Genomic DNA, 27,639 nt, shown 5'->3' on the forward strand with positions numbered 1-27,639 from the left:
GACGAGGGCAGTTGCGAGTCCTCCGGACTCCCGCCGGGTGCCCCGCACCTCGCCTCGCCTCCCACACGGCGGGAACAGCACGGGACCGGTGCCGGTCCCGGAGTCCCCCGCCCTCCCGGGGCAGCGCACAGCCACGCCCCTTTGCTCCCGCCCCCGTGCTGATTGGCTGCGAGCCGAGGTGATTTGCATGTGACGCGGTGCAGGACGGGAAGAACCGGGTTTGAAGCGCCATGGCGGCCTCGGCCCCGGGGCAGGCGGCGGACGAGGAGCAGCGGTACCGGGGGTGAGCGGGGCCGGGCCAGGCCGGGCGGTGTGCGGGACTGAGCGGCGGGGGCGAGGGGCTCCGGGGCGGGCAGAGGCGGCCCCAGAGCGGGGGTGGCGGTGGCGGGCCAACCTCCCCCGGTTGCGGGCCGAGCCCGGGCGCGCGGTGCTCACGGTGACTCCCGCAGGTTCGTGACCAGCGCGAAGGCAGCGGCGGGCGATGGGGACCTGGAAGAGGCGCTGCGGCTGTTCCGGCTGGCGGCCGCCATCCGCCCCAGCGAGAAGCTGCGGGGTCGCATGCAGCGGGTGGAGGAGGCGCTGGCAGCGGCGGCGGCAGAGCAGGAGGAGGAGGAGGAGGATGAAGGCTTCGTGGATGTGTGCGGCAGCGGCCTGCTGATCTACGGGGAGATGCACGAGAAGCTGTTCCAGCACCAGCGGGAAGGTGTTGCATTCCTGTACCGCCTGCACCGGGAGGGCAGGCCAGGTGGCATCCTGGCAGATGACATGGGCCTGGGCAAGACCATCCAGGTCATCGCCTTCCTCTCGGGTATGTTCGACGCCGAGCTCATCCGGCACGTCCTGCTCATCATGCCCACCACCCTGGTCAGCAGCTGGCTGGCCGAGTTCGCTCGCTGGACCCCCGGCTTGCGTGTCAAGGAGTTCCACGGCACCAGCAAGGCGGAGCGCACCAGGAACCTGGAGAGGGTCCAGAGGAAGAACGGCATCGTCATTACGAGCTACAATATGCTCATTAACAACTGGAAGCAGCTGGCCAGTTGCCACGAGGAGGAGTTTGTCTGGGACTACGTCATTCTTGACGAAGCACATAAGATCAAGTGCTCCTCGAACAAGACGACGAAGTGCGCGTACGCGATCCCAGCCCGGCACCGCGTCCTGCTCACGGGCACCCCCGTGCAGAACAACCTGCGGGAAATGTGGTCCTTGTTTGACTTTGCCTGCCAAGGCTCCCTCTTGGGAACAGCCAAAACTTTTAAAATGGAATACGAGAATCCCATTACCAGGGCAAGGGAGAAGGATGCAACTCCAGGTGAGAAAGTGCTGGGGCTAAAGATATCAGAGAATCTCATGGCCATTATAAAGCCCTATTTCCTCAGAAGAACTAAGGAAGACATCAAAAGCTATTCTGCTGATAAAGCAGATGCTCCTCTTCCTGAGGATCCAAGTGAGAACAGGGCTCCTGTCATGCCATCTCTCACTAGGAAAAATGACTTTGTTGTGTGGGTGTATCTGGCACCGGTACAGGAAGAAATATACAGGAACTTTCTCTGCCTGGATCACGTGAAGGAAGTGCTGATGACAACCCGATCACCTTTGGCTGAGCTGACAGTCCTGAAGAAGCTCTGTGACCACCCCAGGCTTCTGTCTGCAAGAGCCTGTATCCAGCTGGGCTTGGAAGAGCAGGAGTACTTTGAGCAGGATCATAGGAGCGAAGCAGATATGCTTTCAGGTGCGAATAAAATAGATCATCTCTCTGATGAGACCATGATCCAGGAGTCTGGGAAGATGCAGTTCCTCGTGGGACTGCTCGAACGACTGCGAGAAGAGGGACACCGAACCCTGGTGTTCTCACAGTCGAGGAAGATGCTGGATATCATAGAGCTCGTCCTGTCTCGCCGACAGTTCCGGATCCTGCGCATTGATGGCACGGTGACCCACCTGACGCAGCGGGAGAAGCGCATCAATGCCTTCCAGAGCAACACGGACTACTCTGTCTTCCTGCTCACCACGCAGGTCGGGGGCGTCGGCATAACCTTGACAGCAGCCAGCCGAGTGGTGATCTTTGATCCCAGCTGGAATCCAGCGACCGACGCTCAGGCTGTGGACAGAGCTTACAGGATCGGGCAAAAAGAGAACGTAGTGATTTACAGGCTGATCACCTGCGGCACCGTGGAAGAGAAGATATACAGGCGGCAGGTGTTTAAGGATTCGTTAATCAGACAGACCACTGGTGACAAAAAGAACCCGTTCCGCTATTTCTCCAAACAGGAACTAAGGGAGCTCTTCACGCTGGAAGATACTCGGACGTCTGTGACTCAGATCCAGCTGCAGTCCCTGCACGCCATGCAGAGGAAGTCCGACACGCAGCTGGACGAGCACATTGCTTACCTGCACTCGCTGGCGATGTTTGGCATTTCTGACCACGACTTGATCTACACGAAGGACACTGCTCATGAGGAGCAAGTGGAGAGCGAGGAAGCCCATGAGTACATCCAGCGGAGGGTACAGAAAGCCCATGAGCTGGTCCAGCTGGAGTCCCAGCTCAGAGACCAGAGGATGGAGGGGATCAGAAATGCCTGTGAAGAGGAGTGGCAAAGACCACCAGGATTGGTTTCTGGACCCAAGAAGTTGTCTCCAGGGGTGAATGACAAAAATCACTTTATTTCCCCACCAGTAGCTGATGCACATGAAAAAGACAAATTTATTGACTTTACAGAGGATGAGGAGGTCCAGGTACTTGATGTCAGCTCCAAAATGACAACTCTAACTATTGATGACTCGAGTGAGCAGAAACTGCCACAAGATGTGTCAAGTATAGAGACAGAGCTGCTTAATACCAGCAAGGCAGCAGAACAAGGTGATATACAAGAATCTGAGCAAAATCCCGAGTCCAGCATTATACCATCATCCCCTGCACTTGAGAAAGAGAGTCGGAGCCTCCAAGAGAAACAGCATTCCCATGTACATTCGGACAGCTTGGCTAAGGCAGGGAATGACCTGCCTGGGCATCATCAGCATTCCTCCAACGAGTCTGGCATAGCTGACAATCCTGAAAGGGATGCAGAAATGTCAGTTCAGGTACTTGACCCGCACATTGCCCTGGGGACAGAGCAGAAGGACGTTCCTGAGGCAGCTTCCACTTCCACAGTGCTGAGCTTATCAAATGTCACACCAGAAATCCATGGTGGGCTCTCCAAGTCTCGTGTGCTGGAAGACAACTTGGAGGACACATCTGTGCTTTCTCTCCAGGATCAAGTTGACTTCAATCTGGTCTTGGAAGAGTCTGAAGAGGGATGGAAGGATGCCTCAAATAGGGAAGGGTCAGTGGAACACCCCAACGAGAGCTTCCAACTCCAGGCAGAAAGTTTGTGTCAAACTCCAACCAAAGAATCTCCAAACAAAAGTCAGCTGAGTGAGAACAGTAACCGTGGCAAACCCTGTCCCGCAGATGAGAAAGAGCCAAATGCCTCCCTGCAAGGGAGTGAAGCATTGGAGGAAAGCAGTGGTCTCTTTACTTTTAATAGGAGGAAATGCTTAAACAGAATTGCTTCAGACAGCGAGAGTGAAGAGCAGCCTGAACAAATGCCCTCCTCTCCCCTGGACAGCCTTGGGCACCAACTTCTGGAAGGAATTAGCGCGTCCACCCCTAAATGTGGCAGAAGCAGAGCTAGAGCCATCTTTTCTCCTCAACTAAGTAACAGTGGTAGCAGGTCTAATGCTTCCAGGCGCTCATTCATCAACAAAGTAGTAGATGAGGTGGAGGATATTGGGGAAATCATGGAAACCACTGGTGAAGAAGGTGATGATGACACTGATGAGGAGCAAGACAAGCTTGTGGAAGAAGAAGCTGAGGAATGTACTGGGGAATCTGCTGAGACTGAAGAAGAACCTACTGGAGAAACACTTGATACAGGTGAAGAGTCCTCCCATGTAGATAGTGAGGAATCTGAGCAGTCTGAGGCGGAGGAGACGGAGTCATCTCAGGAGGAATCCACTGGTGACCCTGAGCTCCAGTCGGGTGAGCAGATTGACTACTTCACCCAGGAAAGCAGCTCCGAAAAGGAGGTTGGTCAGAATTCCTCTCCTGCTGTGGGAGATTATGACACCTTGGTGTACAGTGGGAAGAAGCTTCAGAATGATGGGAAACTCCAGGAGGCATTGGACTGCTTCCTGCAAGCTCTTGACATAAAAAGTGGAGATCCTGAGGTTATGCTTCTGACTCTAAACTTGTACAGACAGCTGTCACAGAAGTGAAGGGTGTGGCTCTGTGAGCACAGTCTGGCTGTTCTTCATTAACATGTGTCTGCACCAGGATCCCTGAGCCAGCTCCAGGCTGGTGCCTCCCATTCACTCATGTGACTGAGCAAACTCAGCGTCTCCTCTCTGAGGAAACAGTCTAAGAATCCAGGTGTTGGATGCTGGGGAGGGAACTTCACTGTGGAGTCAGCTCACAAAGGTGAAAATAGCTCATGTTTCTGTCTGGTTATTTAATAAAAAGATGTTGATGTCTAAACCCCTCTCTAAGCTGGCAGCTCTGGCTTCACCCTTTGCCCCTCCAGGTTCTGTCACTCCTCTCCCCTGAGAGGATGGGGACAGTGTGGTTCCATGGCCACTGCACAGCCCAGCCTCGGGCTGATGTGATTCCTCCCTCTTTCTTGTCTTGAAATAAGCCAACTTGGGTGCCTGAATGTCACCCACCATTTGTGAGCTGGATACTGGTGCAAAAGAGAGAACAGCTCTTGCAGCCTGGTTGTAAGGTGGTCTGAGAATGGATTGGCTGTGGAGGAGTTAAAAAGATTTAAAAGCTGTTTGCTGCTCTAATTTCTCCAAACAGTGGAGGAAGTGGAGCAGAGGAGGCCAGCACAGCATCTGCTTGGCACCAGGTGTAACACCCAGTGTGGTAGTGCAGGAGCCCTTCTGAACCCCCTGACAGGTGTGTATGTGTGGGTGGGGGGCTGTGGGGCTAGAACTCCAAAGACAGCAGGAGGGGATACTGGATTTAACTGCTTTTTTTGTAAGGAAATCCTCTAACCCTCTCCCCACACACAGCTGAACTCTGTTAGATGAAGTATCTCTCAGGTCCTGTAGGCACGATGAAGCTGTGAAGAGGGTTTGTAGTTCACAGAATCACAGGGTCATGGAATGGTTTGGGTTGGGAGGGAACTTAAAGACCTTCCAGTGCCCTGCCATGGGCAGGGACACCTCCCACTATCCCAGGTTGCTCCAAGCCCCATCCAACCTGACCTTGAACACTTCCAGGGATGGGGCAGCCAGAGCCTGGGCAACCTCTGCCAGGGCCTCCCCACCCTAACAAGGAAGAATTTATCCCTAATATCCCATCTAACCCTGCTGTCTGTCAGTCTGAACACATTTCTGCTTGTCCTGTCACTCCAGTTCCTGAGGAAGAGTCCCTCTCCAGCTTCCCTGTAGGCCCCTTCACAGACTGGAAGGTGCTGTGAGATGTCCACACAACCGTCTCTTCTCCAGGCTGAACAATCCCAACTCTCTCAGCCTGTCTCCATAGGGCAGGTGGCCCACTCCTCTTACCAGCTTTGTGGCCTCTTCTGCCCTTGTTCCAACAGTTCCACATCCTTCTTATGTTGGGGGCACCAGAACTGGACACAGTATTCCAGGTGGGGTCTCAGGAGAGTAGAGCAGAGAGGGAGAATCCTCTGCTTCACCTGCTTTGGATGTGTTCACCTACTCTCCTTTGGATGTGTTCCCAGGATATGGGGGGGTTCTGGGCTGTGAGCACTCACTGCTGGCTCAGGGTGAGTTTTTCATCAAACATCACCCCAAGCCCTCCTCCCAGGGCTGCTCTCAACCCCTTCTCTGCCCAACCTGCAGGTGTGCCTGGGACTGCACTGTACCTCGCTTTGTTGAACCTCATGAGGTTTTGCACAGTCCCACTTCTCCAGCCTGTCCAGGTCCCTCTGGATCCATCCCCCCCCTTCAGCATGTGACTGCACCACACAGCTTGGTGTTGTCAGTGAACTGGCTGAGGGTACCTTGATCCCATGAACCAGCAGCTCAGAACCCCCAGGTTCTGGCTTTCAGTGACGCTCTGCCCCCCTGCCCCTCACTGACAGAACCTGGGCCTGGTGTGCACATCACGGGGTCTGACTCCTGCCAGTCTCACCTGGTGACAACACAGCAGTGGATTTGGATGTTTCCTTGTGCCACGTGCATGTTTAGTGGCTGGCACAGCTGCCATCACTGTGTGATAGCACAGGACACTTCACACCTGGCTGAGCTGTGCAGTTTTGGGAGAGGAATCCTTTGTATCAGGAGCCACAACAAACACAAAATTAATCCTGCTGGTGCAGAAGCTATGCCAATGTGCTTTTGCTAACAGAGAGAACAAAGCTCTAGCAACCTGGAAACAAGTGGTTTATTAATGGAGCACCATTAAATGGGGCCATTTCTGCTCTGGGCAGCATTCATACCAAAATATTAATGAAGTGCAGCTTTGCAGTCATTCATCAACCTCTGAGCTTTCCATGCTCTGAACAAAACCAACACCCTGAAAGGGGAGAAGGACCTGCCTGGGTTTCACCTCACCTCTTCCTTCTGTGGGATCTTGGGAAAGGCCTTTTGTTCTCTCTGATGTTTCCTCCTCATCTCCGAGCTCTGTGTACAGTGCTTACCTGTGAACAAAGCCAGTGCCTGTTGCTGGAGCTGTGGCTGCTTTGGGGGCTCTGTGGGCAGGAAGGGGATCATGGCACTGGGATATATCCCTGACATGGCAGGAACCTGCTGGGCTGCCCCACCTGCACCCCATGCCCAGTGTTGGGGAGCGCAGGAAGCGGGACACAAGCATTGAGTGGCTTTTTTCTTATTCAAACCTGAGTCATTCAATTTCTTTCCCCAGCTTTGAGTGAGCAAAGTGTAGCTTTAGGTACAGGCCAGTCTGTGCTCAGGAGAGCTCCTCCTTCCCCTATCTCTCTTCCCTGCTGCTGCCTGGCCTGACCCACTGCCTGGGGCCAGCCCTGGTGTCATGCAGCCTCTGTCAGAGGGACTGTCCCCCAGCCCTGGAGCACAAGCTGTACCATGGGAGCTGTCTGGACCCTCCTGGGGAAGACAGGGATGGAGACCAAGCCCTGGGGACCCCTCTGTCCCTTTCTGCATCATTTCTGTTGGAAGATAAAAGCCTGAGCTTTTCTGCTAACAGACCACTGTCTCCACGATGAGAGAAGCACACGAGGCCAGCCTGCCACACAACACAGACTTCAACAACTGCAAAAGGTTCTTGTTTCACCCTTTCCAGGGACACTTTACCTCTCTAGGCAGGGCCCTGCTCTGCCAGCACGGCGACAGGGACAGCCTCCAGGCATGCTGCTGGTTGTGCCTGACTCGCTCCAAGGCCAAGGTGTCTGGCAAGCTCTCGGGATTCAAGCAGTCAACAAGGTCACGGTCATTCACATTTTATTTCTTGCCTTCCACCATGATAATGTGGTACCCGAACTTGGTCTTGACCGGAGGGTCTGTGTACACAGGCTTGTCCATGCTGCTCACAGGCAGGGCAAACGCTGCCTCCTGGAATGGTCCCACCATGGAGCCTCTGCTCATCCAGCCCAGGTCCCCCTGCAGGAAGGAACCACCGGGGTTAAGCTTTGAGACTCTCAGTGCAGGAAGGGTGGGCGACGTGGCCGTGGGACAGGACAGCTGTCTGTGCTGGCAGCGCTGACGAGCAGGGCCCGGGCTCCCGCAGGCGCTGCCCGGCCACACCGCCCTGCCCCGGGTGCAGCACCCACCCCTTGCCTGGCCTTGTCCTCGCTGTACTGCGCCGCCACCTCGCTGAAGCGCTGCCCGGACTTCAGCTTCTCCATGGCCTCCATGGCCCGGCCGTGCTTCTCGCACAGGATGTGCCGGACCTGGGAGGGAGAGCGGAGAGGGGTTGCGGCGAGCGGGACGAGCGCCCGGGTGCTGGGGAGGAGCGGGGAAAACACCCCCGCACCGCCCGGCCCCCGCGCTCACCTTCACGGCGCTGCCGCCTCCCTTCGGGCCCTGCGCTTTGCCCTCGCTGCTGCTGCCGCCGCTGTCGCCGCCTGTGAACGGAGCGCCCTGAGACCGGCACGGCCCCGGTCCCGCACCCGTCCCGTCCCGGTGTCGCCCCGGTCCCGCACCCGTCCCGTCCCGGTGTCGCCCCGGCTCCCGGCAGCCTCAGTGTCCCACCTGTCCCGTCCCGGTGTCGCCCCGGGCCCCCCCGCGGCCCGTCCCGGTGCCGCCCCGGGCCCCTCACCCTTGCCGCCTTTGCCGCCTGCTTTTCCACCGCCTTTCCCTTTCGGCGCCATCTTGCCGCCGCCGGGGCCCCGCCCCGCCGCCGGGGCCCCGCCCCGCCGCCGGGGCCCCGCCCCGCCGCCGGGGCCCCGCCCCGCCGCCGGGGCCCCGCCCCGCCGCCGGGGCCCCGCCCCGCCGCCGGGGCCCCGCCCCGCCGCCGGGGCCCCGCCCCGCCGCCGGGGCCCCGCCCCGCCGCCGGGGCCCCGCCCCGCCGCCGGGGCCCCGCCCCGCCGCCGGGGCCCCGCCCCGCCGCCGGGGCCCCCACGGCCGCTCCCGGCCCCGTCCCTAGCGCCAACCCTGGCGTGTCCCTCGTGCGCGCTCCGGGCTGTCCCTAGCGCCCAGGGTTGCCCTCAGAGCCCCAAGTCCACCACCGCCACCACCCCCGCCGTTCCCAGCACCCACCCTGGCGTGTCCCCAGACCCCCAAAGCCGGGGCTGTCCCTGGCACACTGAGCTGTCCCCTCACCCATCCCACCTGCCCCCTGGGAAAAGAAAGTCCATCCCCAACCCCTCACACCATCCCTAGCCCCCACCGTGGCCTGTCCCCAACACCCCACAGTGTCCCTGCGCCCCCCCCCCCCAAAACCACTGGGGACACCCGAGTGTGTTGCAGACACCGTGAGAGACCCCGCGGGTGGGGCCGGTGTCCCCTCGGGCCACCCGAGGGGTGTTCATGGCGTTGCCCCCCCCTTTCCCCACCCCGCACCCATCCCTGTCCCTCGGCAGCCCCAGGAAGCACAGGCACACGCAGGCAGCAGGGAGCACTTTACCAAGCTGGCGAGATAAAAAGTACAACATTCCGTAGTTGGCACCTTGGCGGCCCCCGCCCCGGGGCAGGGCTGTCCCGTCGGCCGGGCTCTTCCCGGGACCCCACTGCCTTCCCAGTGGGACAGCCGCAGCCAGAGGGAGCAGGGAGAGAGTGGCCAGGGACGAGCACTCAGCCAGGAAGAGCCCATTCCTCTGGCCACGAAAATGAGGATCTCCATCCCATGGCCATTTTCCATCCCACGGCTGATCTCCATCCAACAGCCTGTCTCCATTCCATGGCCAGTCTCTGTTCCACAGTCGACCCCTGGCCCAGCAGCCAAGATTCACCCTGGCCCATCCAGACATTTCTCCGCAGCAGCATCAGCCACTCCGGCTGCCAGCAGTGCTGGGGGTATTGCAGGGGGGTCCCTGCCCCATGCTTGCCCCCCTTTGCCGGCTCCATCCCTGGTTTCCTGAGCAGTCATGTGCAAAATGTACCCGTCCCCAGAGCTTCCCAATCCCTGCTCCGGCCCCATCCCGTGTCAGAGCTGTGCCACCGGGCGGGGCCACGGGATGGGGGCAAAGTGTGGACATTCATTAGAGCTTTTTTTTGTGGGCTTTTTCTTTTTTTTTTCCTGAGTTTCTCAGCCTGGATCTTAATTACAGGCTTAAATCTGCAGCCATGGGAGAGGGAAGGAAGTAATGGGCAAGTACTGGGAGGGAGGGGAGGGGAACTAACTGGAGCCCTTGTGTGGTCAGATCCAGCGTGAGGGTGAGCACAGGGAGGTGTTTGCCCAGGTTGTGCTCCCCGGGGTCCAGAGCTTGGCCCCTCAGAACAGCAGCTGAAGGGCTGCCATGATGCCTCACTGCCACCCAGACCTACCACACTGCTCCCCCGGCACAGAAGGGCTGGAGTGTGCAGAAATAAAGCGGAAATTTCCCTAAACACCCCGTTTCCTTGTCAGCCGCAGCCTGGCCCTTCCTGTTGCTCCGGGCGCGTGGCCGTGCTCATGCTTGGAGCTGGCTTTTCCTCCCCACCCTGCCCTGGTCCCAGTGGCTGTCCCTGCCCTGCTGCCCCTCACCACGGCCTCTGTCACCGGCAGCTGAAGCTCCCATGCTGGAGTCAGACCAAGAAGAAGCAGCTGGGGGTGAGTGGGACAAATCCCATCCAGGGACGTGCAAACCCTCCTGTGCACGTGCCCTGGTGGTGTGTGTCCTGCTCGGCCTCGCTTAGCTCCCCAGCAGCTGGCGGGCAAGGGTGAGCGGTGGGCAATCCTGGGGGAACCCAGGGATCACTGGGCAGGTGGTGAGCAGTGGGCAACCCTGAAGGGAAGTCCAGGAGTCACTGGGGAGTTGGCTCAGGTGACAACTGCCTGGATTCAAGCCACCACCTCAGTAGCATCCCAGGATCTCCAGTAGCTGGGGCAGCAGAAGAAGCTGTTGCAGGGTCCATTAGGTTTAAGGTGGCAGAGCTGGGGATGAACTTCCTTCCCATTTCCTTCCTGTGGTGCAAGGCCCCCTGCATTCCTGTCACCTGCAGTCAGCAGCCCGGTGCAGGACCCCCGGTGCAGGGAGCTGGTGGGGAGTGGGGCAACTGCTGGAACCTCTGTATGGTGCAGCTGGTGGGGCTGGCAGTGGGGGTGACCCGGGGGTTTGCTTTTGGACTGAGAGCTGAGGAGCTCCAAAATGCAGCATTTTGGGGGCTTTCGAGGGGTGGGGTTTTGGCTTGAGGTGGTGGCGCTGGCTGCAGACGCCGGGTGCCAGTTCCCCGTGTGGCAGGGAGGGTGCTTGGGGAGATGAGGGTGAACCTCCTGTGACTCTTCAAAAGCAACCGCAGATCCAGCTGAACCCCTGGCGTCTTTCCAAAGTGCATCTGTGTGTCCAGCCAAACTCAACCAGCGGATCTCTGCATGGGAAACTCAAGGTACAATGTCAAAGGGAAGAGAATCAAACATCACCACCACTGTGCATTAGAAAAGCTGTTTAAAGTACCACATGCCGAAGGGACCAAAGTCTCAAGCTGCTTTGCTGCAGGCACGGGGTGACGCCAGGGGCTGTGGTCCCACTCTGCTTCCTGGGTGGGCATCTTCAATCCCAGGAGCTGGCTCAACCGGGGCCAGTCCCAGCCACCGTGATGCCTCTTCCCTTCTGGGAAGGGCCCAGAGACATGGGGGCTTGGGCTCTAGCTGCTGCCTCTCTGCCAGCAGCTCTCCAAGTAAGAAACAGAAGCAGAACGCCTGGCAGGACACGGGGGCCCCTGGCAGCCAGAACAGCCCCTCACAGCACTCCCTCTACAGCCATCGCCACCCCTCCGGCTGGAGGGGCCCCTGCGTGGTCAGGGCTGGCTTCTGGGGCTGTTTGCACTGTCCAGCTCGGGGGCGAACTCTGTGATGACCCTCCGGGCCAGTGGGTTTGTGGTCTTGAGCAGTTCAGTGGCAGATGGCCGGGTACCGGGGCTGGTTTTGCTGCTCTTCTTCTGAAGCAGGGCTTTAAAATCCTCGTTCCTGCTGGAAGACTTCCCGCTGCTGCCTGCTGCTGCTGGGGACTCACTGGTCGGGGAGCCTGAAGTCTTTACAGGTGAGTGGGAGGTGGGTCGGCTGCTGAAGGTATCACCAGGTTCTTTCCTGCCCAAGACCTTCCTCTTCGACCTAGGCACCAAAGGGACACGGGTGGGAGCAGCCCTGGACTGGGGTGAAGTCCCACGGCAAGGGGCACAGTGGTGCCCAGAGCTGCCTGTGTCTGCTTCACTGGGGCAAGGTGACAACGCAAGCCTGGCAGGTCATGCTCATGGCAGGACCAACCTGGACCCACCCCTGCAAGCTGGTGACCCAGCCTGGCTGTGCTGTGAAGCACTCAAGACAGTACCAGCTGGGCTGCCCCAAGTGTAAGCATCAGCCCATCATGAAAAATTGAGGTGTTGTGGTGGGGGGAACGCTGTGCCAGGTGCTGTGACTGTGGCAGGATGCAGTGGGTACAGGGGCTGTGACCCCCCAGTGCCATGCACCAGCCTTACCTGTGGATCACTGTGAAGAGATCCTCTGTGGTGCGGGATGTTGTGAACACCTCATCATCCTCCTCCACAATGGACTCGGCTGTCTTGTCGCTGGCAAAGCTCTTCTCCTCTGTGCTGGCCTCTGCCGAGCTGCCTGTGGGCGGGCAGGAGAAGATGGCAGTGAGCCCCTTTGCAGCACGGAGGGACACCCCTGTCCCCAAGGCGATCCCACCATAGGGATGGGGAGACCCTCACCTTGCTCCGAGGCAGGGTCACTGGCTTGCACGGTGCCCACAGCCTTGGGGGACGGCGGATCCTCAGTGTCGGGGTCGCAGCAGGTGGGGTCAGCGTCCAGGGTGATGATGGGGCTGGGGGTGGGTGGCGGGTCCCCCATGCTGGCTCCTAGCTGTGCTGGGGCTGGCATGAGCGGCAGGTACAGCACGCTGGGCTTTTTGGGCACCGGTGGTGGCACCTTGGCCTTCCTCCTCTCCCTGTTGGCGGCACTGCTCCGCTCTGGCTGCAGCTCCTCCAGGCTGCCCTGTGAGAGCCGCCGGGGTCCTGCTGGGGTCAGGGACAAGGGGGGCTCTCCCAGACCCCTCCTCAGCTCCCCTCTCCGCAGCACCACGAAGCCGTCCTGTGGCAGCACCTTCTCCTTTGCAGCAGTGCCTGGTGGGGACATGGAGGACAGGGGACCCTCCTCCCGCAGAGCCGGGGGTTTGGGCAGGATGCATGGAGGGCGCTTGGCCAGAGGCGGCTTCTCTGCCACAGGCGGCTTCACCTTCCTCTCTGGCCCCGGGCAGGGGCCACGCGCTGGCTCCTCCACATGCTCCGGGCCGTCGGCATTGTCCTCTGGCTCTGAGCGGCTGATGGAGCGGAGGCGGACAGACTGGAGGTCAGACTGTGTCACCACTGGCATGATGGGCATGATGGGACTGGTCTTCTGGGCCATCTTGGTGCCAAAGGTGGAGTCGGAGTGGTGCCTGCTGACCTTCGTCTTCCCCTTTAGGGAGATCTTCAGCCCTGAGAGGTCGAGGTGGGCAGGTGGAGTCATGGGGAGGTCAAAGGACAGCCTGCCCTTGGGGCTCCTCTCCATGGGGGATATGGGGGGCAGTGACGACTTCCTTTCAGGGACCAGTGGCCTCACCCGCACCTGGTGCGGGGAGTGCCCGAGTATGGCAGAGGTGGGGACGGTGGGTGTCGGGGTCTCTGACTGACTGGAGTACCCACTGGATGGGGACATCAGTCCTGTGGGCCTGCCTGGAGAGGAGGTCTTCAGGTCTGCCTCGGCAGAGAGCTGGGAGGGTGTTGTGGCCCTGGAGACGGAAGGGGACACAAGGGACTCGGAGCTGCCCCGTGTCTTGGCGCACTCAATGGCTGTGGTCCCCGTGGTTGTGCTTGAGCTGGAGAGGGATCGGTAGGGATCACTGCCACCCTTCCAGTCTGCAAGATGCCACTGGTGGGGGGCAGCTGTGCTGTCAGGCTCCCTCCCTGCACTCCCCTGAGGGTCAGCATGCACCAAACGGTGGCCCTGGAGCTCTGGTGGGATGCACAGGCTCTTGGGCCGCTGATCCTTGGGCAGTGCCGCAGCAAGCCCCGTGTCATCGTCCTGCCCCTCTTTGATCAGGGAGACGCTGCGCGTGGGCGGCGAGGGCTTCTTCTTGGCCTTCTTCAGGGAGATGCTCTTGGAGCGCCGCCGCCGCTGGCCCTCGGGCTCCAGCCCCAGTGAGATGTTGTCAGTGCTGGTGCTGCCCTCGGAGCTGGCGCTGGGGTAGCCCAGGGCGTAGTTGGCGCTGCCCCGCCGGGTCTCAGCGTACGCGATGTCCATGGAGCAGAGGGACCCCGAGTCCGTGGGCACTGACAGTGACCGCTCGCGGAACCGGCACCCTGCCCGCTCCACCTCCAGCCGCATCGGCCCTGCCGCCGGCGCCAGCTCCTCTCGGCTTCCCGGCAAGAAGTTCCCCTTGGCTTCTTGGACGCACCCAGGGGTGAGGGGGGATGCAGGCACTGGGCCAGAGAAGAAGCTGGGCCCGTTGCTGCCCATGTGTTCTTCCGTGGCGATGAAGAAGGAGGGGGTGGCAGCAGCGGGTGAGCCTGGGCCAGGCGATGGGATGGAGCCACCTGGTGAGGTGCAGGTGGGCACCTTTCCCAGGCCAGCGGTGGGGCTGGGGGGGCTCCCATAGCCCAGGGCGCTCCAGGGTGGGGAGAAAGGGGTGCCCTGCGTCCCATTGCAGGTGCTGGCACAGGGGGTGGCCGCCCCATCCATGGCAGCAGGTGGCTGGCAGCAGCGGGCCCCGAGGTCACTGAAGGTCTTCCTCAGTGGGGCCGAGAGGGGCTGGCGGGGGCCGATCTCCTGGGGTGCCGTCCCCCCGCTTGTGGCTTCAGGCACAAAGCTGCAGGAGAGGGACTCGGCGATGGGCGCGTGTTTGCTGGATGTGGGGCCGTTGGCACTGCCTGTGAGGAGAGACACAGCCTGGTGAGCATTGTACTGCCTCACTCTCAGGGTCACAATCCTGCCCTGCATGCCAGGGGCCAGGACTGGTCCTGTGGCCAGTCTCAGGGCTGCATCTCTGCCTAGGCATGAAACATGTTTGGGCAGGTGGGGGGAAGGGGTTGTCACCCTGTACCAGGTTCTCTCCTCCCATCTATATCAGCATGGCCATAACCCAGCAGGGCTAAACCTCGAGCTGGGATCTGTTATCTTGGATGTGCCATGGACAACTCAGCAGCCATGGCAGGAGGCTCTACCCATGGGATCATCAGCCCCACAGCAACCAAAGTGCTGCTGCGGTGCTGCTCGATGGTGGGGACACAGATGGAGACCAAGAGGAGCTAGGCCAGGCATCCCCAGCTGGGACAGGGAGGAACATGGTGGCTCACAGTGCCACACCATCACAGCACAGCTGGGATGGGGAAGGACCAGGGAACCCTGGGGTGGCTCTCAGTGCTACCTCAGCACAGCTGGGATGGGGAAGGAGATGGGGACCCTGCTCCAAGCACCCCCAGCAGACCAGGATTCTCAAGGTTGTGATGGGCTGAGTCTAACTGACTCCAAGGGAGGAGCCGTGACAACCTGTTGATGGACTGACTGCTGTCATGGGGAGAAACCTTCCTCCTACTTGGTGATAACTGCCTTGGAGCAGCTACTTCCCCCCTGTCCCTAGTTGCCTCCAAGGAGAGGCTGGCTCTGATTTTTCTACACCTTCCATAGGGGACAGCAGGACAGAGCCCCTGAGCCATGGTGGCTGCTGTCCCCATGGGTCCAACGCCAGCCCAGGAGCACTGCAGGCTCCCTCAGCCACACACACCCTCAGCACTGGGGCAGCCAGCTCACCACCCCAGCAGAGACCTGGGCAGGGGTGTGCCCCACAGCCCTGGCACCCTGTGCACAGGGTCTGCCCACACAGGGGAAGGTGGGTGCAGGGCCAGAGCTGCTGAGGCCAAGGCTGGGTGACTCCTGTCTCAGGATTATGACTCGGGGTGAAGGGGCTGTCCCCAGTGCCATGCCAGCGACTCTGCTGCCCCGTCAGGGCAGCTCTGGGGGGTGCCAGCCCTGCCTGGGTGCTGCCTGCGTGGTTCTTGCCGTCACCTTGGTCTCGCAGGGACAGGTTAGGGAATCCAATAATGGTCCGTCTACGCCGCAGGGTGGACTTTGGGTTCATCGCGGTCTCTGTGTTAAACAGGGAGTGACGAGCACTCGCGAGCCTAGCAAAGTGCTGCCCTGTAGCCAAAACAAACAGCGGTACACCGCGGTGCTGGGAGCCGCTGCCAGGGCGGGGGCTCTGCCCCCTCCATCACCCACGTCCCCTGCGTGTCCCCAGCCTGGGATGGTGACACAGGCTGGAGCGTGGGATGGCAGGAGGACGGTGTGAGCCATGTGAGGTGAGTGCGGGGGAGATGGAGGCATGGCAGGAGATGCTGCAGATGGAGGTGGGATGGATGGAGAGCTGCTGAGACTGGACCCTTGCTGCGTGACAGGCACTGGTGAAGCTGGACCCTGCACCACAGTGCTCAGCCACACTGGGCGTGTGGACATGAAGCACGGAGAGGAAAGGGACCAGTGTGGCCCCAGCACAGCTCTTCATGATGGAGGGAGGGGGCGGACAGACACCTCTGCCCTTCAGAAGGGGCACCTCACCCAGCCACCAGCCCCAGAGTCTGACCTGGGGCAGAGCATGGCAGCTGTGTCTGCAAGGACCAGGCAGGACTGCACTGCTGGGAGCTGCAGCCCCAAGAGGACGAACAGACGGACAGACAGGTGACAAAGGTGAGACAGGCTGGGTGCATGGTGTGTGACAAGAGCCCAGGTGACAATGGACCTGGCTGGCTGGGCAGCACAAGAGGGATGTGAGATCTGCCAGAAGCATGGCCGGTGGGCCAGACACACAAAGTTGTGGATGGCATGAGAGATGGCTGGAATGATGGGTGCCATCATGGTCCTGCTGTCCCCTCTCTGCCCTGGTGCCCCCCTGACCCACAGGGACACAGCTCGCAATCCCAGCCCCCTCCCACCACCCCATACCCCACCCCAGCCCTCACCCTGTGTCCCCCCTGCTGTGCCACAGGGTGCTACCCTACCCGAGACATTAATGGGGACTATGTTGGTCTGGATGGAGCCAGGCTGGTGCCACTGCTTCTCCTCCACGGGGGGCAGGGGGAAGGCCCTGGGCCAGGGGGGCTGCTTGTCCGGGCTGGTGGGGAGGCTCAGGGAGGTGTCAGGGGGGCGAGCGCTGAGGGGGGTGCTGCTGGTGCTCTCCTCTTCAGCAGTTCGACGGCTCGGGGGCTGCAGGGGGAAAGGGAGGGAAAGGCACATCAGCCACCAAAGGGACAAGGATGGGACACAAATGGGGGCTCGCTGCCCACCCCCATACCCCAGCACTCACCATAAGCACGAACTCAAGACGCTTGGCAGGTGGGGGTCGAGGTGACGGTTCAGGGGGGGTGTCGGGGTGCCCAGCGGTGCGGAAGGTCTGCCCAGTGACCCTGCTCTCGGTGTACTGCTCCTCATACTCCTCTGCAAGAAAAATGACAGCTGGGACCCTGCTCCAGCTATTGGCTCCTGTGGCAGGGGGCACGCAAAGAGAGGGGTAACTGGCCCCTCTGGCTGTCCCCAGCCTGGCTTGCCATCCCTGCTCAGGACAGGCAACTCAGAAGCTGGGGAAGCGAGATCCCAAGGAGGGTCTGGGGGGAGGCTGAAGCAACACAAGGATTCCAGCAGCTGGCCCCACTCCTCCCAGGGGCCTGCCAGGGGATGTGGTGGGTCCTGCTGGGAAGCAGAGCCCCACTGGGGACAGCCAGGAACTCAGTGTGTCCTCATCCTGTAATTGTTGAGCTAATTAATGCTAGTGGCTGTGGACTGGTGGAAAGCAGGGCTGCTCAGGCTGACTTAATGAGATTACAAGCTGGGGGATGGCTGGGCTGCTGATCTCATCGATGCCTGCGGAGCATCGGAGCCAGGGCCGCGTGACGGGCTGGGCCAGAGATTGGAAGAAAACAAAACCACTGGCCACGTTGATCCAGTTAGGCAGATTGGTGGCAGGTCCCTGAGGCCCTCGTGAGCAGAACTGCGCTGTGGTTGGGCTTGAGGGTGACCTGGTGACCCCTGTGGCCTCAGTAGCCCCAGCGGGTAGTCCTGGCCTCAGTTGCTTTGGCACTTGCAGTAGTGATCTGGGAGCAGAGAACAGTGAGGAGCTACTGGAGGCTGGGAACCCTCGGGTTCTGCAGCCCGGTGAGGTCCGAGGAGCGGTTCGGACACGTGCGTGGGAGATAAGCTCACTGTTTCATGGCGATCATGTAGCCAGGGCAGCACCCATGCACCACCCTCACCCAGCCCACCCTGGCCCCTCTCCCCGCTACCTTGCAGCAAGCTCTGGAGGTTGAGCTGGGCCTCCTGGTGCAGCTGCTCCATGCCCGGTGGGCGCCCGGCTGCCAGGAAGACGTTCACGGGCTGCTGCCATGGCAGCTTGGCAGGGGCGGCTTTCTTGCTCTCAAGGTCCAGGTTAGAAGTGGCTGCAGGTGGGAGAGAGCAGGGTCAGAGGCAGGCAGGTGGGCAGCTTCCCTGCAGGTGCTGCCACTGGATAACACTGCACTGGCACAGCGCTCATCCCACCCTACCTCTGCAGGAACACAGGGACTGGGATGTGGCTGTGTCCCACCCTGGCAGGCTGCTACCCGCTGGGACCAACCCCCATCACTGCTACCACTTTGGGGGCTGGACACTGCCCTGTTGGGCTGCCAAGAAGGGAGCTGGGTAAAATTGGGGAAGGAAGCCAGTCCTGCCACCCGTGCCCAGCCGCACCCGGGCACAGGAAATGCTGCATACTCTGGTGGAGCAACATCCCAGCTGCAGAGGAGCAGAAGTTGCAACTGAAAGGGGGGATCAAGGGGACCTATCTCTTCCATCGCCCTGGGCTCAGGGAGCTTGGGGCTCACGTGCCCTGTCCCCGTGTGGACACCCCCCAACCTCTCCACGGAAGGAAAGCTCCATGGGACTGCCCAGACCCTCTGAAACACCCTTATGGGTGGAAAAGTTTCTGGGAGAAGGATCTGGGCTTGCTGGTGAGCTGGCCCAGTGGGGAGCTGAGCGCTGCTCCAGCAACCAGGCTTTGCCATGGGAACGCTGCAGCCCCGGCACTGCCACTCTGAGCGGATGTGGGTTTGCTACCCAGCACAGAGCCAAAGGAGTGCCACCACTGGCACGCTGCCTCTGAGGACATCCCCACCCCGGCCAGGCACAGAGTGAGTCTCTGTGAGCTTTACACAGGGATATGGATGGCCAGAGTCTCATCCCTGGGGATTTAGGGCTTATCCTGCGCTGCCTGGTCCCTGGCCCCATCTCCATCAAGTTGAGGTGCTCCAATTACCAGCATGTGACCAACAGTTCCCCTCTGCCACCCAGAGCGTGGTGCTGCAGAATGCCCATCCCCAGGAACATGCTCCTGCCCCGCTGCCAAACCCTGCTCTGTGCCAAGGCAGTACCAGCGTTCCCACTCACCTGGGAAGGGGAACAGCCCTGAAACAGGGCTGGGACCCCCAGTACAAGCCACGTTCCCCTCTGCCTGTGGTGGTCGGGCTGCCATGCCCCCAGCTCACCTGCACTGCATCACAAGCATCCCCCCTGCTGTCCCTGGATGCCCTCCTGCCCACAGTGCCCTCCTGCCCCCAAATGTCCTTCTACCTACTGGGCCCTCTTGGCCATGGTACCATCCTACCCCTAGATGCTCTCCTGTCTACAGTACCCTCCTGCCCCTGGGTGCCCTCTTGCCCACCCTTCCCCCAGCTGATGGAACCCGCACAACACCCGGCACCCCAAAGCAAGGTGCCACGTCCCCAGCCTAGTTACTTTTATAATTTGTCGTTTCCATAACGACAGGCCTTAACACCAGGGTTTTTTTCCTTTTTTTTTTTTCTTTCCTTCTTTCTCCTCTAAATAATTTGACTCGTTTCCATATCAACCAAGAGGTGTTGGGGCGCATGTGTGCATGTGTGTGCTGGGCACAAGGCAGGGTTGGGCATCTCCCCAAAAACCTGACCCACATGGTTGGGGGCAGGGACCACACCTTCACCTCTGAAGACCCCAGCCCCCCAGTCTGCTGTCTTTGGCAAGGTTGGGGATCCACTTCTGCCCCCCTATTTCTGAGCACACCCCAAGGGTGCACCCCAGCTTGCTGCACCCCTCTGCCCAGCTCACACAGCCCCACCCTTCGGCCTTGGCACAGCTGATGCTCCTCACCTTCTGCCTACACACCCCCCACAGCCACCCCCATTACCCCTGCCACCCCCAAAACAGTCACATGGCGTCCCACCAGGACTTGGGGACACGCAAAGCACAGCCCCCCGCTGCCCCCTCCACGTGCCCGAGCTCCCGCCACCCTCCCCAGAGTACAGCAGCTCACCTCCGCACCTCGGCCCTGCTGCCGGGGCACCCCCGGCACCCACCCCCGCGTGCCGACCACGTGGGCAAACCGCAGTGCCGAAACTGGGGCCGCCCTGGGTGTGGCGGAAGTGTGGCAGCACCCAGAGAGGGGCCCAGCACCCTGCCCTGCAGCAAGGGCAGCCTCGGCCAGGCGAAGGGGGAACGGGCAGCGACAGGGGTTCCTGTCCCACAGAGCTTCCCCCTCTTTGCCAACACGCACTAGTTTGGGACCGTGAGTGAGGCAGCGCAGCCCTGAGCTGGCACAGCCAGCGGTGCAGGCATTGCTGAGGTGCTGGCATTGCTGAGGCGTGGACATCGTGGGGTCCATCTCCCCAGCTGGGGAGGAGAAGAGGAGGGGGCAAGGATGGTTGAGCCAAGCATTGTCCTGGCACCCAGGTGCCCAAAACTTGCACCGCAAGGGCAGCTCCATGCCAGAGTGAGTAGCACTGAGGCTTTGGCTTTAGCTCCCTGGGAGCAGCTGCTCCGAAGGTGTTTTGGGAGAAGCCACTCTGAGGGTGTTTTGGAAGCAGCACTCAGAGCCCAGCACCATGCAGCAGCTCAGCAATGGGGAGCGAGGAGCCAGCAGCCCTGATCCAGCAGCGCTGTCACCAATGCTCCCAAGGGATGGGCAGTATTTGAGAGCAGCCTGGTGCAGGATCAGCACAAGGGCAGGTTTGCAGTGTCCATGGAAGCCCATCTGCCACCCCCATCCACAGACATGGGATGCCTCAGCCAAGCAGGAGTGTCCAGTGGTAGGACACTGGTGGGAATGGTCCAGCTGAGCTGAGCTGATGTCCTGCCACACTTATCGGTGGCAGGCTCAGAACACAAAATGCCTCTGAGGAGTCCCATCCCCGTGGCAAATGCCTGTGGGAGGTGAATGGCATCCCAGGAGAGCAGAGCCAGAGAGACAGCTCCATCCCACCACCCTCAGTCTTGACCTGAGTCTGCCCAGTCTCACTGTTGAGGGAGACTGAGGCATGGCTGGTAGGGAGGTTCATCTTGCTCCCTGCTGGCACTAGGTCCCCCTTCTGACCCCAGGGCTTGTGCAGAGGAGCAGGCAGCATCCCCTGCTCTGCCTGCAGATGGACATGGGCACAGACAGCATCCATCTGGGATGTTCCCAGAGAGCCAGCACCATCAGCTGCAACAGATGCTGCAGCCTCAGACTCCTGCTCAGTGTGAGCCAGTGTCCAGGCTTGGGGTGTTGTGGCCATGGCAGGTACACAAGGACCAGGGTTGAATTCCAGGGGAGTTTGCTTCAAGGGAAGCTGAACTCCACCCTCTTCTGCAGGAAAAGTGTCCCTGCAGGACCCCCAGCCCCTCAGCACTTCCCGAGTCACCGCCGCTCCACACCAGCATCCCTACTCACCCACAGCCCAGGCATCTCGAATCCACAGGGAGATATTTGACAGTGCCATCGGAGCTGTTTCAATCCAGGCAGGCTGAAGCTCCCGTGAGACGGCGCCTCCCGCTCAAATTCACCACCAAACTTTTCCCTCTCAGGCTCTCTCCCCACGCACAGGAGAGGCCGGGGATGCGGCTGGAGCGGCTGGAGCTGCTCGGACCCTCTCTGCCAGCGCGGAGCTATGGCAGGAATGATGTAATGGCAGCGGCGGGCGATGCGCCATCAGCAGAGCAGCCATGGCAACGGATACGGGCACAGCGGCAACCGCCGCCGGTCCGGAGCACCGAGCACGCCGGAGGGCGAGGGTGGTGAACTTGGGGGCCGAGACTGATCCTGACAGCTCCTCAGCCCGCCGTCCGGAGCCGCTGTGCCACAGTGCCGGTGCCTTGTACCGCTGGCTACAAGCACGAGCCGCGACCCGCCGCCAGCACCAGACTGCTCACTGCCAACGCGTGCGGCTTGGTGACATTCCCGTGGTATGCAGCCAAACTCATGCTGCTCCACGGCGAGCGGAGAGGAAGGGAAAAGAGCAAACAGTGGGAGCTGGCAGCGGATGTAGAAACGCCTCCTGTCCCAAGCTCACCCCCCACTGAACCGGACCCGCCGGGCCAGCTCCCTGCGGGATGTGGAGCAGCATCCCTGTGCACGGTAGCTCCGGGGCCGGATGCCCACCCAGGTCTGAACGATGTCCCGAAGTGACACCCCACTGACACCCCCAGGCCTGGTGCCACAAGGCAGTAGTGCTCACCAGGCAAGCGCTCACACACACCGTGCTCAGGACGAGCCCTTGCTGGGACAGCCAACAGACTGTGCCCTGTCCAAATCCAACCCTCCCCAGGACACTGTCCCTCCATGACATCTCTGGTGGCACAGCTCCAAGCCCCTGGTGAGGCAGAGCCACCTGCTCAGGTGTCTGACCCGCTGGTGGTTGAGCCCAGAAGAGCTAGAAGCCTTTCTGGGGTGCCCATGCCCAACCCTGCAGTGTGGCCATGCCGGGACCCTGGTGTTGCCCTGCTCAGCACATCCATGTGCTCCTGCAGAGGTGCCCAGCAGGACTGCAGGCACTGAGGAATGACACTGTCTTGACACACCAGATCTGCTAGAGGCTTTTGGCTCTTCCATGCTCCCTGTTTAACATGAAATCAGCTGATTTTTGTACTGATGGGAGATAAGGGTGCTGCAGAAGTTGCTGGCAGCAGAGGGGTGGGTTTGGCAGCCGTGAGGGTCCCTCAGCTCATGGGGAGAATGTTGGATTATGTGAGAGGTTTCTATGAAAACCAATAGCAGCAAAACAGTCAATAACATCACTGTGCATCAGTAGGGCTCGGAGTTAACAGTGTGCTAGGACGCTCTGCCCTGGGTACATTTGGTCCCAGCAGCGGAAGATGGGCCCTGGTCAGGGAGTTTTGGCAGGAGGGCAGGTGCATGTGCTGCAGGAAGATTTGGCTGATGAGGCTTGTCCAGGAGGAGCTTGGCATGCCATCCACCTGTGCCACGGGGATGGGAATTGCCTGCAGCCGCGCTGGCAGCAGAGCTTGGCCTGGGACCGTGGCTGTCCAAGGTGGACTCAGGCTGCTCCCTGACAAGGCGCCGAGATCCACTGCTCCCAAGGGTGGAGCAGCAGCACTGGGGTGGGGGCTGGAGCTCCAGAGCCTGGCTGGACCCAGATCCCTGCACCAAGCCCTCCACCATGGGCAGCAAGACCAGCCCCTGGAGCCCTCTTCCAGTCCCGCCACACCTCCCTGGTAGCCTGGCATCCTCCTCATACTGTGACCCTCACTCTCCCATGCTTCCCAGCAAAAATCCAGGCACAAATCTTTCCTGAGAGCCTCAGGAAACCTGACAAGACAACCTGTCAGCCCCAGCCAGTCCTGGCACCCCGGCACCACTGCATCACAGCCAAGGGCACTGCCAGGCACAGGGTGGCCATGGCCAGCTGCCCGCCAGCCTTCCTACAGTGATGTCTCCAGCCTGGCCAGGACTATTTGGTGGCACATGGATACCCAGGCAGTGCTCACCACTCTGCCCGGCGTGCAGGCTGCCTGTGCCAGAGAGGCTGCTTCCAGAGGGGTGCTTCCAGGAAAGCGCCGCTTCCCCTGTGCCTGGCTGGTTTTACACTCTGCAGGACTGGGACAATGCGAGGAAGTCGCCTGAGAGGGGAATGTGGCCAGAGGCCCCAGGACAAAGGGGCCCGAGACCTGAAATCAGCCACAGCACGAGAGATAGCAGTCACAGAATTGAGGGTCCTGTGTGGCTGTGATATTTGTGTTGACCCACAGTCCTCACTCCTGCTGCCACCAGCATGTGGGAGCTGCCAGGAGGGCACAGTGCTACAGAGACAGGCAGGATCTGTCCCCACAGGACTGAAGAGTGGTCAGTGGGACATGCGGGCTAAGAGTCTCCGTCTTTCTCTTGCTTTGTCAGAGCAAAGACACCCCACCAGGCTGCGTGGGGAACGGCAGAAGGATTTAAAAGGGACAGGGACATACTCCAGGTCAGGCTGGGGAAGGCTGGACAAGACTGATACTGCTGGGCAGCACTGACCCTGGAACTATTGCATGGCCTCTAGAGGATCTGTGCCCAACGGCTGCCCCCAGCCCCGGGTCCTGCCCTGCAGAGCGAGCAGTGCCTGCCGACCCCACTGCCCCACTGCCCGCCCCAGCCCTGCCCTGCTGCCCACCTTACCTGCCCGGTGCCAGGGTGCCAGGAGCCACTCCACCTTGGCCATGGCTGCAGGCGCCAGGGGAGGCTGCTCCCTCCGGCCGCCCGGGAGCTCCTGCCTCAAAACCGGTCGGAGAGCACTGAGCTTCCCCTGCGTCCCCGCCGCCCCGGCTCCGGCGGGGAAAGGAAGCGACCAGGAACTGGTTGTTTGAGTCAGCGCCACAACCCATTGTCCCGGCCCCGGCCCCTCTTCCTTCCCCGGGGAGGGATGGCAGAGGGACCGTGGCTCTGCACAGCCCGTCACCGTCACAGAGACTAAACATCTCCAGCCACGGCTGGAGCAGCAACCGGCACCATCCAAAAGAGGTGGTGGGTCCCTGGGGGGACACAGTGCATGGGGGCTTGTCCTCCTGACAGAGCACAGTCGTTCCTACATGGAGCAGCTGCAAGCATCCTCACCTGGAAACCAGCACTCGGAGCCTGATGCTGCCCCCTGACCCGGCTGAGCCACTGCCCCCCAGCCTCCCAGTCCTTACAGCTACCAAAAACAGGGGCTCTTCTGAATCCAACTGGCTCTGCCCTGGGAGCTGCCAGAGCTTCCTCTCACTTTGGTGCCTTCCAAAGCCTGGAGCAAAGGCTCCTTGGGGACCACTTTCCCGGTGCCCCAGGGCTTTGTAAAGCTGAGCTGGCTTCTCCCAGTGGATGAAGGCCCCTGGGAGCCAGGGCTGTGGCAGACCCGGGAATGCAGCCCCAAGCCCTGGTTTCCTGCAGGAAGAGGCTTTGGAGCCATAGGAGCAGCATGTGGAGCATGTGCCTTGCCAGGGGCTGGTGCCACCCATCCTGTACCAGGTACCCAGCGATGCCGCAAACTGAAATGTCGGGATGGGTGATGGATGGCAGATACCAGCAGAGCTCATTTCCCACTGGCAAACCAGGCACATGGCTATGATGGATGGGGGGACAAGGAGACCTGCCCCCGTGGCCATGGCTTCTCTGGGACCCCATCCCACAGATGTAGCGCCAGTAAAGACAGATGCAGTAACTGGAGAGCTGCCTCCCAGCCCACCAGCCCACGAGGCAGAGACCCAAAAACTCATCACAGTAGTGTCAGCAGCCCACGAGCATGCTGCCTGCTCCAAGAGGCCCCTCCAAACGCTACCATGCACACAAGCCAGTGGCTGTGGCTCGGCCCACTTGGTTCCTCTGGTACATGAAGAAAGGGTGCAGGTGGCTGTGAGCCCCCACCAGTGCCACAGGAGCTACAGAGATGAGTACTGGCCAAGAGGGCAGAGCAAGGGGTCACTTGCCCCAGACTGATCCAGCCATTCCCAGCCTCACAGGCCATGAGGAAGTCTGGATTCTGGATCCCCAATGCAGAGTAAGACCCCTCTGCACACTCTCCTGTGCACAGGGCAGAAGGATGACCCTGCCTGAGGTTAGACAAGGTGCATCCCAGTACGGTGGGTCCTGGCCCTGCTCTCCTGCTGGCACATCCCACCCCTCCAGTGACTCAGACCCATCACAGGGCTGCTCTTTATGGAGCCTCAGTTCCCTCCCCTTGGCAGATAAGCTCCAGCCTGGACCTGCCACCGCCTCTCCACAAAGAAGCCTTCATGGAGCTGCTCAGGAATGCCCCAGCCACTGAGGTCCCAGAAGCCCCAGCAGCGCCCAAGCTTTTGCCCCAGCTTTACACAAGACGAGTTTCAAGCTATCCAGTGCCAAATGCCATTCCTTCCTGCTTCCAACAGCCAGGCACAGGTCTCCCCAGAGAGGCCAGGCACCAGAGGGAGATCTGCCAGAGATCTCCAGGGTGACCTGCACCTGAGGACAGAGATGAACCAGCTCAGGTGCAGGGGCTGGCCCTGCAACCCCCCTTGGGCCCTTCCCACAGCTCCAAGAATTCCTTTGATGATAATGAAGTGTGATTAGCTCCGGTACGATTAGCTCCAGTCCCCCTCCGAGCCACAGCAGCACTGGGTGGGAGGGACAGGCAGGGAGCAGGCCAGCATCCCATGGTCCAGGTACCACATCCCTCATTCCTCACAGCTCAGCATCCCTCACTCCTCCAACCCACGGCTCAGCATCCCTCCTGATCCCCTCCTGTGCAACCCGCAGTTCTTGTGCCCCGTTTCAGAGCTTCGCACCCACCGCTACAACAGCGGTTGCAAAATTAGACAGCGTCAGGCTGTGCTGCCACCCCCTCTGCCCGCTGATTATTAAGCTGTGACAGTCACTTGCGCTGTGACAACCAGTCCTCATTTTCCTGCAGTTTCTAAGCAATCTTCCTGAGGTCTCTCCCAGGACTGGCAGCTCCCTGTCTTTGCCCATTCCACTGTGTCCTGCTCCCAGGCCAGCAGGCAGGGAAAGGGCAGCAGGAGCTAGAGCCAGCAGGGCCTGGCACGCTGCACTCCAGGGCTCCAGGACTCTGGCGGGCCTGGCGCCAGGAGCCAGGGCAGACCCCAGCTCCAGGCTCTTCTGGCATTCCCAGGAGCTGGGCTGGGAGGAGAGCTGGAGAGTGTCTGGGAAGGGTTGCTGAACTGCCTGGGCCAGCTAGGTGAGGACAAAGGAGTGACCGGACAGGTCCTGCTTGTCTGACCCAGCTTCCTCAGAGGGCACCTGCCCTCACTGCCCACTCCCAGCTCTGAGCAAACCCTCTGCACCCTCTGCTTCCCCCCCAACATACTCCCTGTGGAGCTGAAAGGCTGTCCGCCTCCCCAAGATCGTTTGTGGTATGAGAACCCCCAGACACCCACTATCTCTGTGATGCGTGGGAGAAGGGAGCTGGGGTGCGGGGGCTACACAGGCACTGGGCTTGCTGCCTGAGGGGAGGCAGCTCCGGGGACAGCAAGTGCAGGAGCTCCCCGTTGCCAGGGCTGGCACCCCATGCCCTGGGGCTGGATGCCCGTGCCCAGGGCTGGCTCCCCATTGCCTGGGGGAGCCTCCACACCTTGGGGCTGGCTCCCCACCGCTCAGAGCTGGCTCCCCACTGCCTAGGGATGGCTCCCTGTCGTTATAGCTGGTTGCCCACTGCTTGGGGCTGGCTCCCCGCACCCTGCGGCTGGCTCCTCGGGGAGCACCTGTCCCACACGCCGGGGGACCGCGGTGGTGCCCCACCGCCAGCCCCCATCCCACGCCGTTCCCGCCAGGAGGCCAAGCCTCGGCCGGGGTGACCTCTGCCCGTGTCCTCCAAGCGACCCACCGGAGAGCGCGGGAGCGGGGGAGCGAGGGGTGCCGAGCCCCAGCCCGAGCCAAGCCTGAGCCGCCCCCTCCCCGCCGCCGCAGTCCGCGGGTCGCGGTGCTCATGGTGAGGGGCGGCGGGGGGCGCGGGTCCGGTCCCGCCCCGCCCGCGCCGGTACCTGTTGCCGAGCGCATCCTGCCCCGCCGCTGGCTGCGCGGCCCCTTCCGCTGCGCGTTGCCCATCCTCCGCCGCCGCCCGGTCCGGGCTCCGCGCGCCGCCGCCCCCGGGCCGCCCCCCGGCCGCCCCCCGCCGGGCCCGCCGCGCCGCGCGGGGAGGAGCCGCGGGGCCGGGCCGGGCCGGGCCGCATCGCTCCGCTCCGCGCCGCTCCGAGCCGAGCTGAGCCGAGCCGAGCCGGGCGGCACCGGCACCCGCAGCGGCCCCCGCCTCGCCGCCCCCTCGGAG

General features: G+C 61.2%; 3 protein-coding genes across 6 annotated transcripts; 1 reads left to right on the top strand and 2 right to left on the bottom strand.

The window, feature by feature from the left end:
• Positions 1-188: 188 nt before the first annotated feature.
• ERCC6L (ERCC excision repair 6 like, spindle assembly checkpoint helicase) lies at positions 189-4,501 on the top strand. The gene is made up of 2 exons (XM_032702005.1): positions 189-283; positions 450-4,501. Exons 1-2 carry the CDS (start codon positions 231-233, stop codon positions 4,252-4,254), a joined length of 3,858 nt encoding a protein of 1,285 aa, XP_032557896.1. The 5' UTR covers positions 189-230; the 3' UTR covers positions 4,255-4,501.
• Positions 4,502-7,408: 2,907 nt separating this feature from the next.
• PIN4 (peptidylprolyl cis/trans isomerase, NIMA-interacting 4) lies at positions 7,409-8,350 on the bottom strand. The gene is made up of 4 exons (XM_032702123.1): positions 8,243-8,350; positions 7,978-8,048; positions 7,755-7,874; positions 7,409-7,584 (listed from the first exon to the last, which is right to left on the bottom strand). The coding sequence occupies exons 1-4, from the start codon at positions 8,292-8,294 to the stop codon at positions 7,426-7,428; spliced, it is 402 nt and encodes a 133-aa protein (XP_032558014.1). The 5' UTR covers positions 8,295-8,350; the 3' UTR covers positions 7,409-7,425.
• A 677-nt stretch (positions 8,351-9,027) lies between these two features.
• NHSL2 (NHS like 2) lies at positions 9,028-27,426 on the bottom strand. 4 transcript variants are annotated; one of them, XM_032702119.1, is made up of 8 exons: positions 27,356-27,426; positions 17,872-18,024; positions 16,899-17,029; positions 16,594-16,798; positions 15,605-15,736; positions 12,274-14,469; positions 12,040-12,172; positions 9,028-11,674 (listed from the first exon to the last, which is right to left on the bottom strand). In XM_032702119.1, the coding sequence occupies exons 1-8, from the start codon at positions 27,417-27,419 to the stop codon at positions 11,362-11,364; spliced, it is 3,327 nt and encodes a 1,108-aa protein (XP_032558010.1). In that variant the 5' UTR covers positions 27,420-27,426; the 3' UTR covers positions 9,028-11,361. The 4 variants fall into 4 exon arrangements, with proteins under 4 accessions (XP_032558010.1, XP_032558011.1, XP_032558013.1 ...); XM_032702120.1 differs by lacking the exon at positions 27,356-27,426 and adding an exon at positions 21,303-21,642; XM_032702122.1 differs by lacking the exon at positions 27,356-27,426 and adding an exon at positions 18,130-19,717.
• Positions 27,427-27,639: the final 213 nt, after the last annotated feature.

The sequence above is a fragment of the Chiroxiphia lanceolata genome, chromosome 14 (assembly GCF_009829145.1).
Source record: "Chiroxiphia lanceolata isolate bChiLan1 chromosome 14, bChiLan1.pri, whole genome shotgun sequence".
Taxonomy (NCBI): Eukaryota; Metazoa; Chordata; class Aves; order Passeriformes; family Pipridae; genus Chiroxiphia; species Chiroxiphia lanceolata.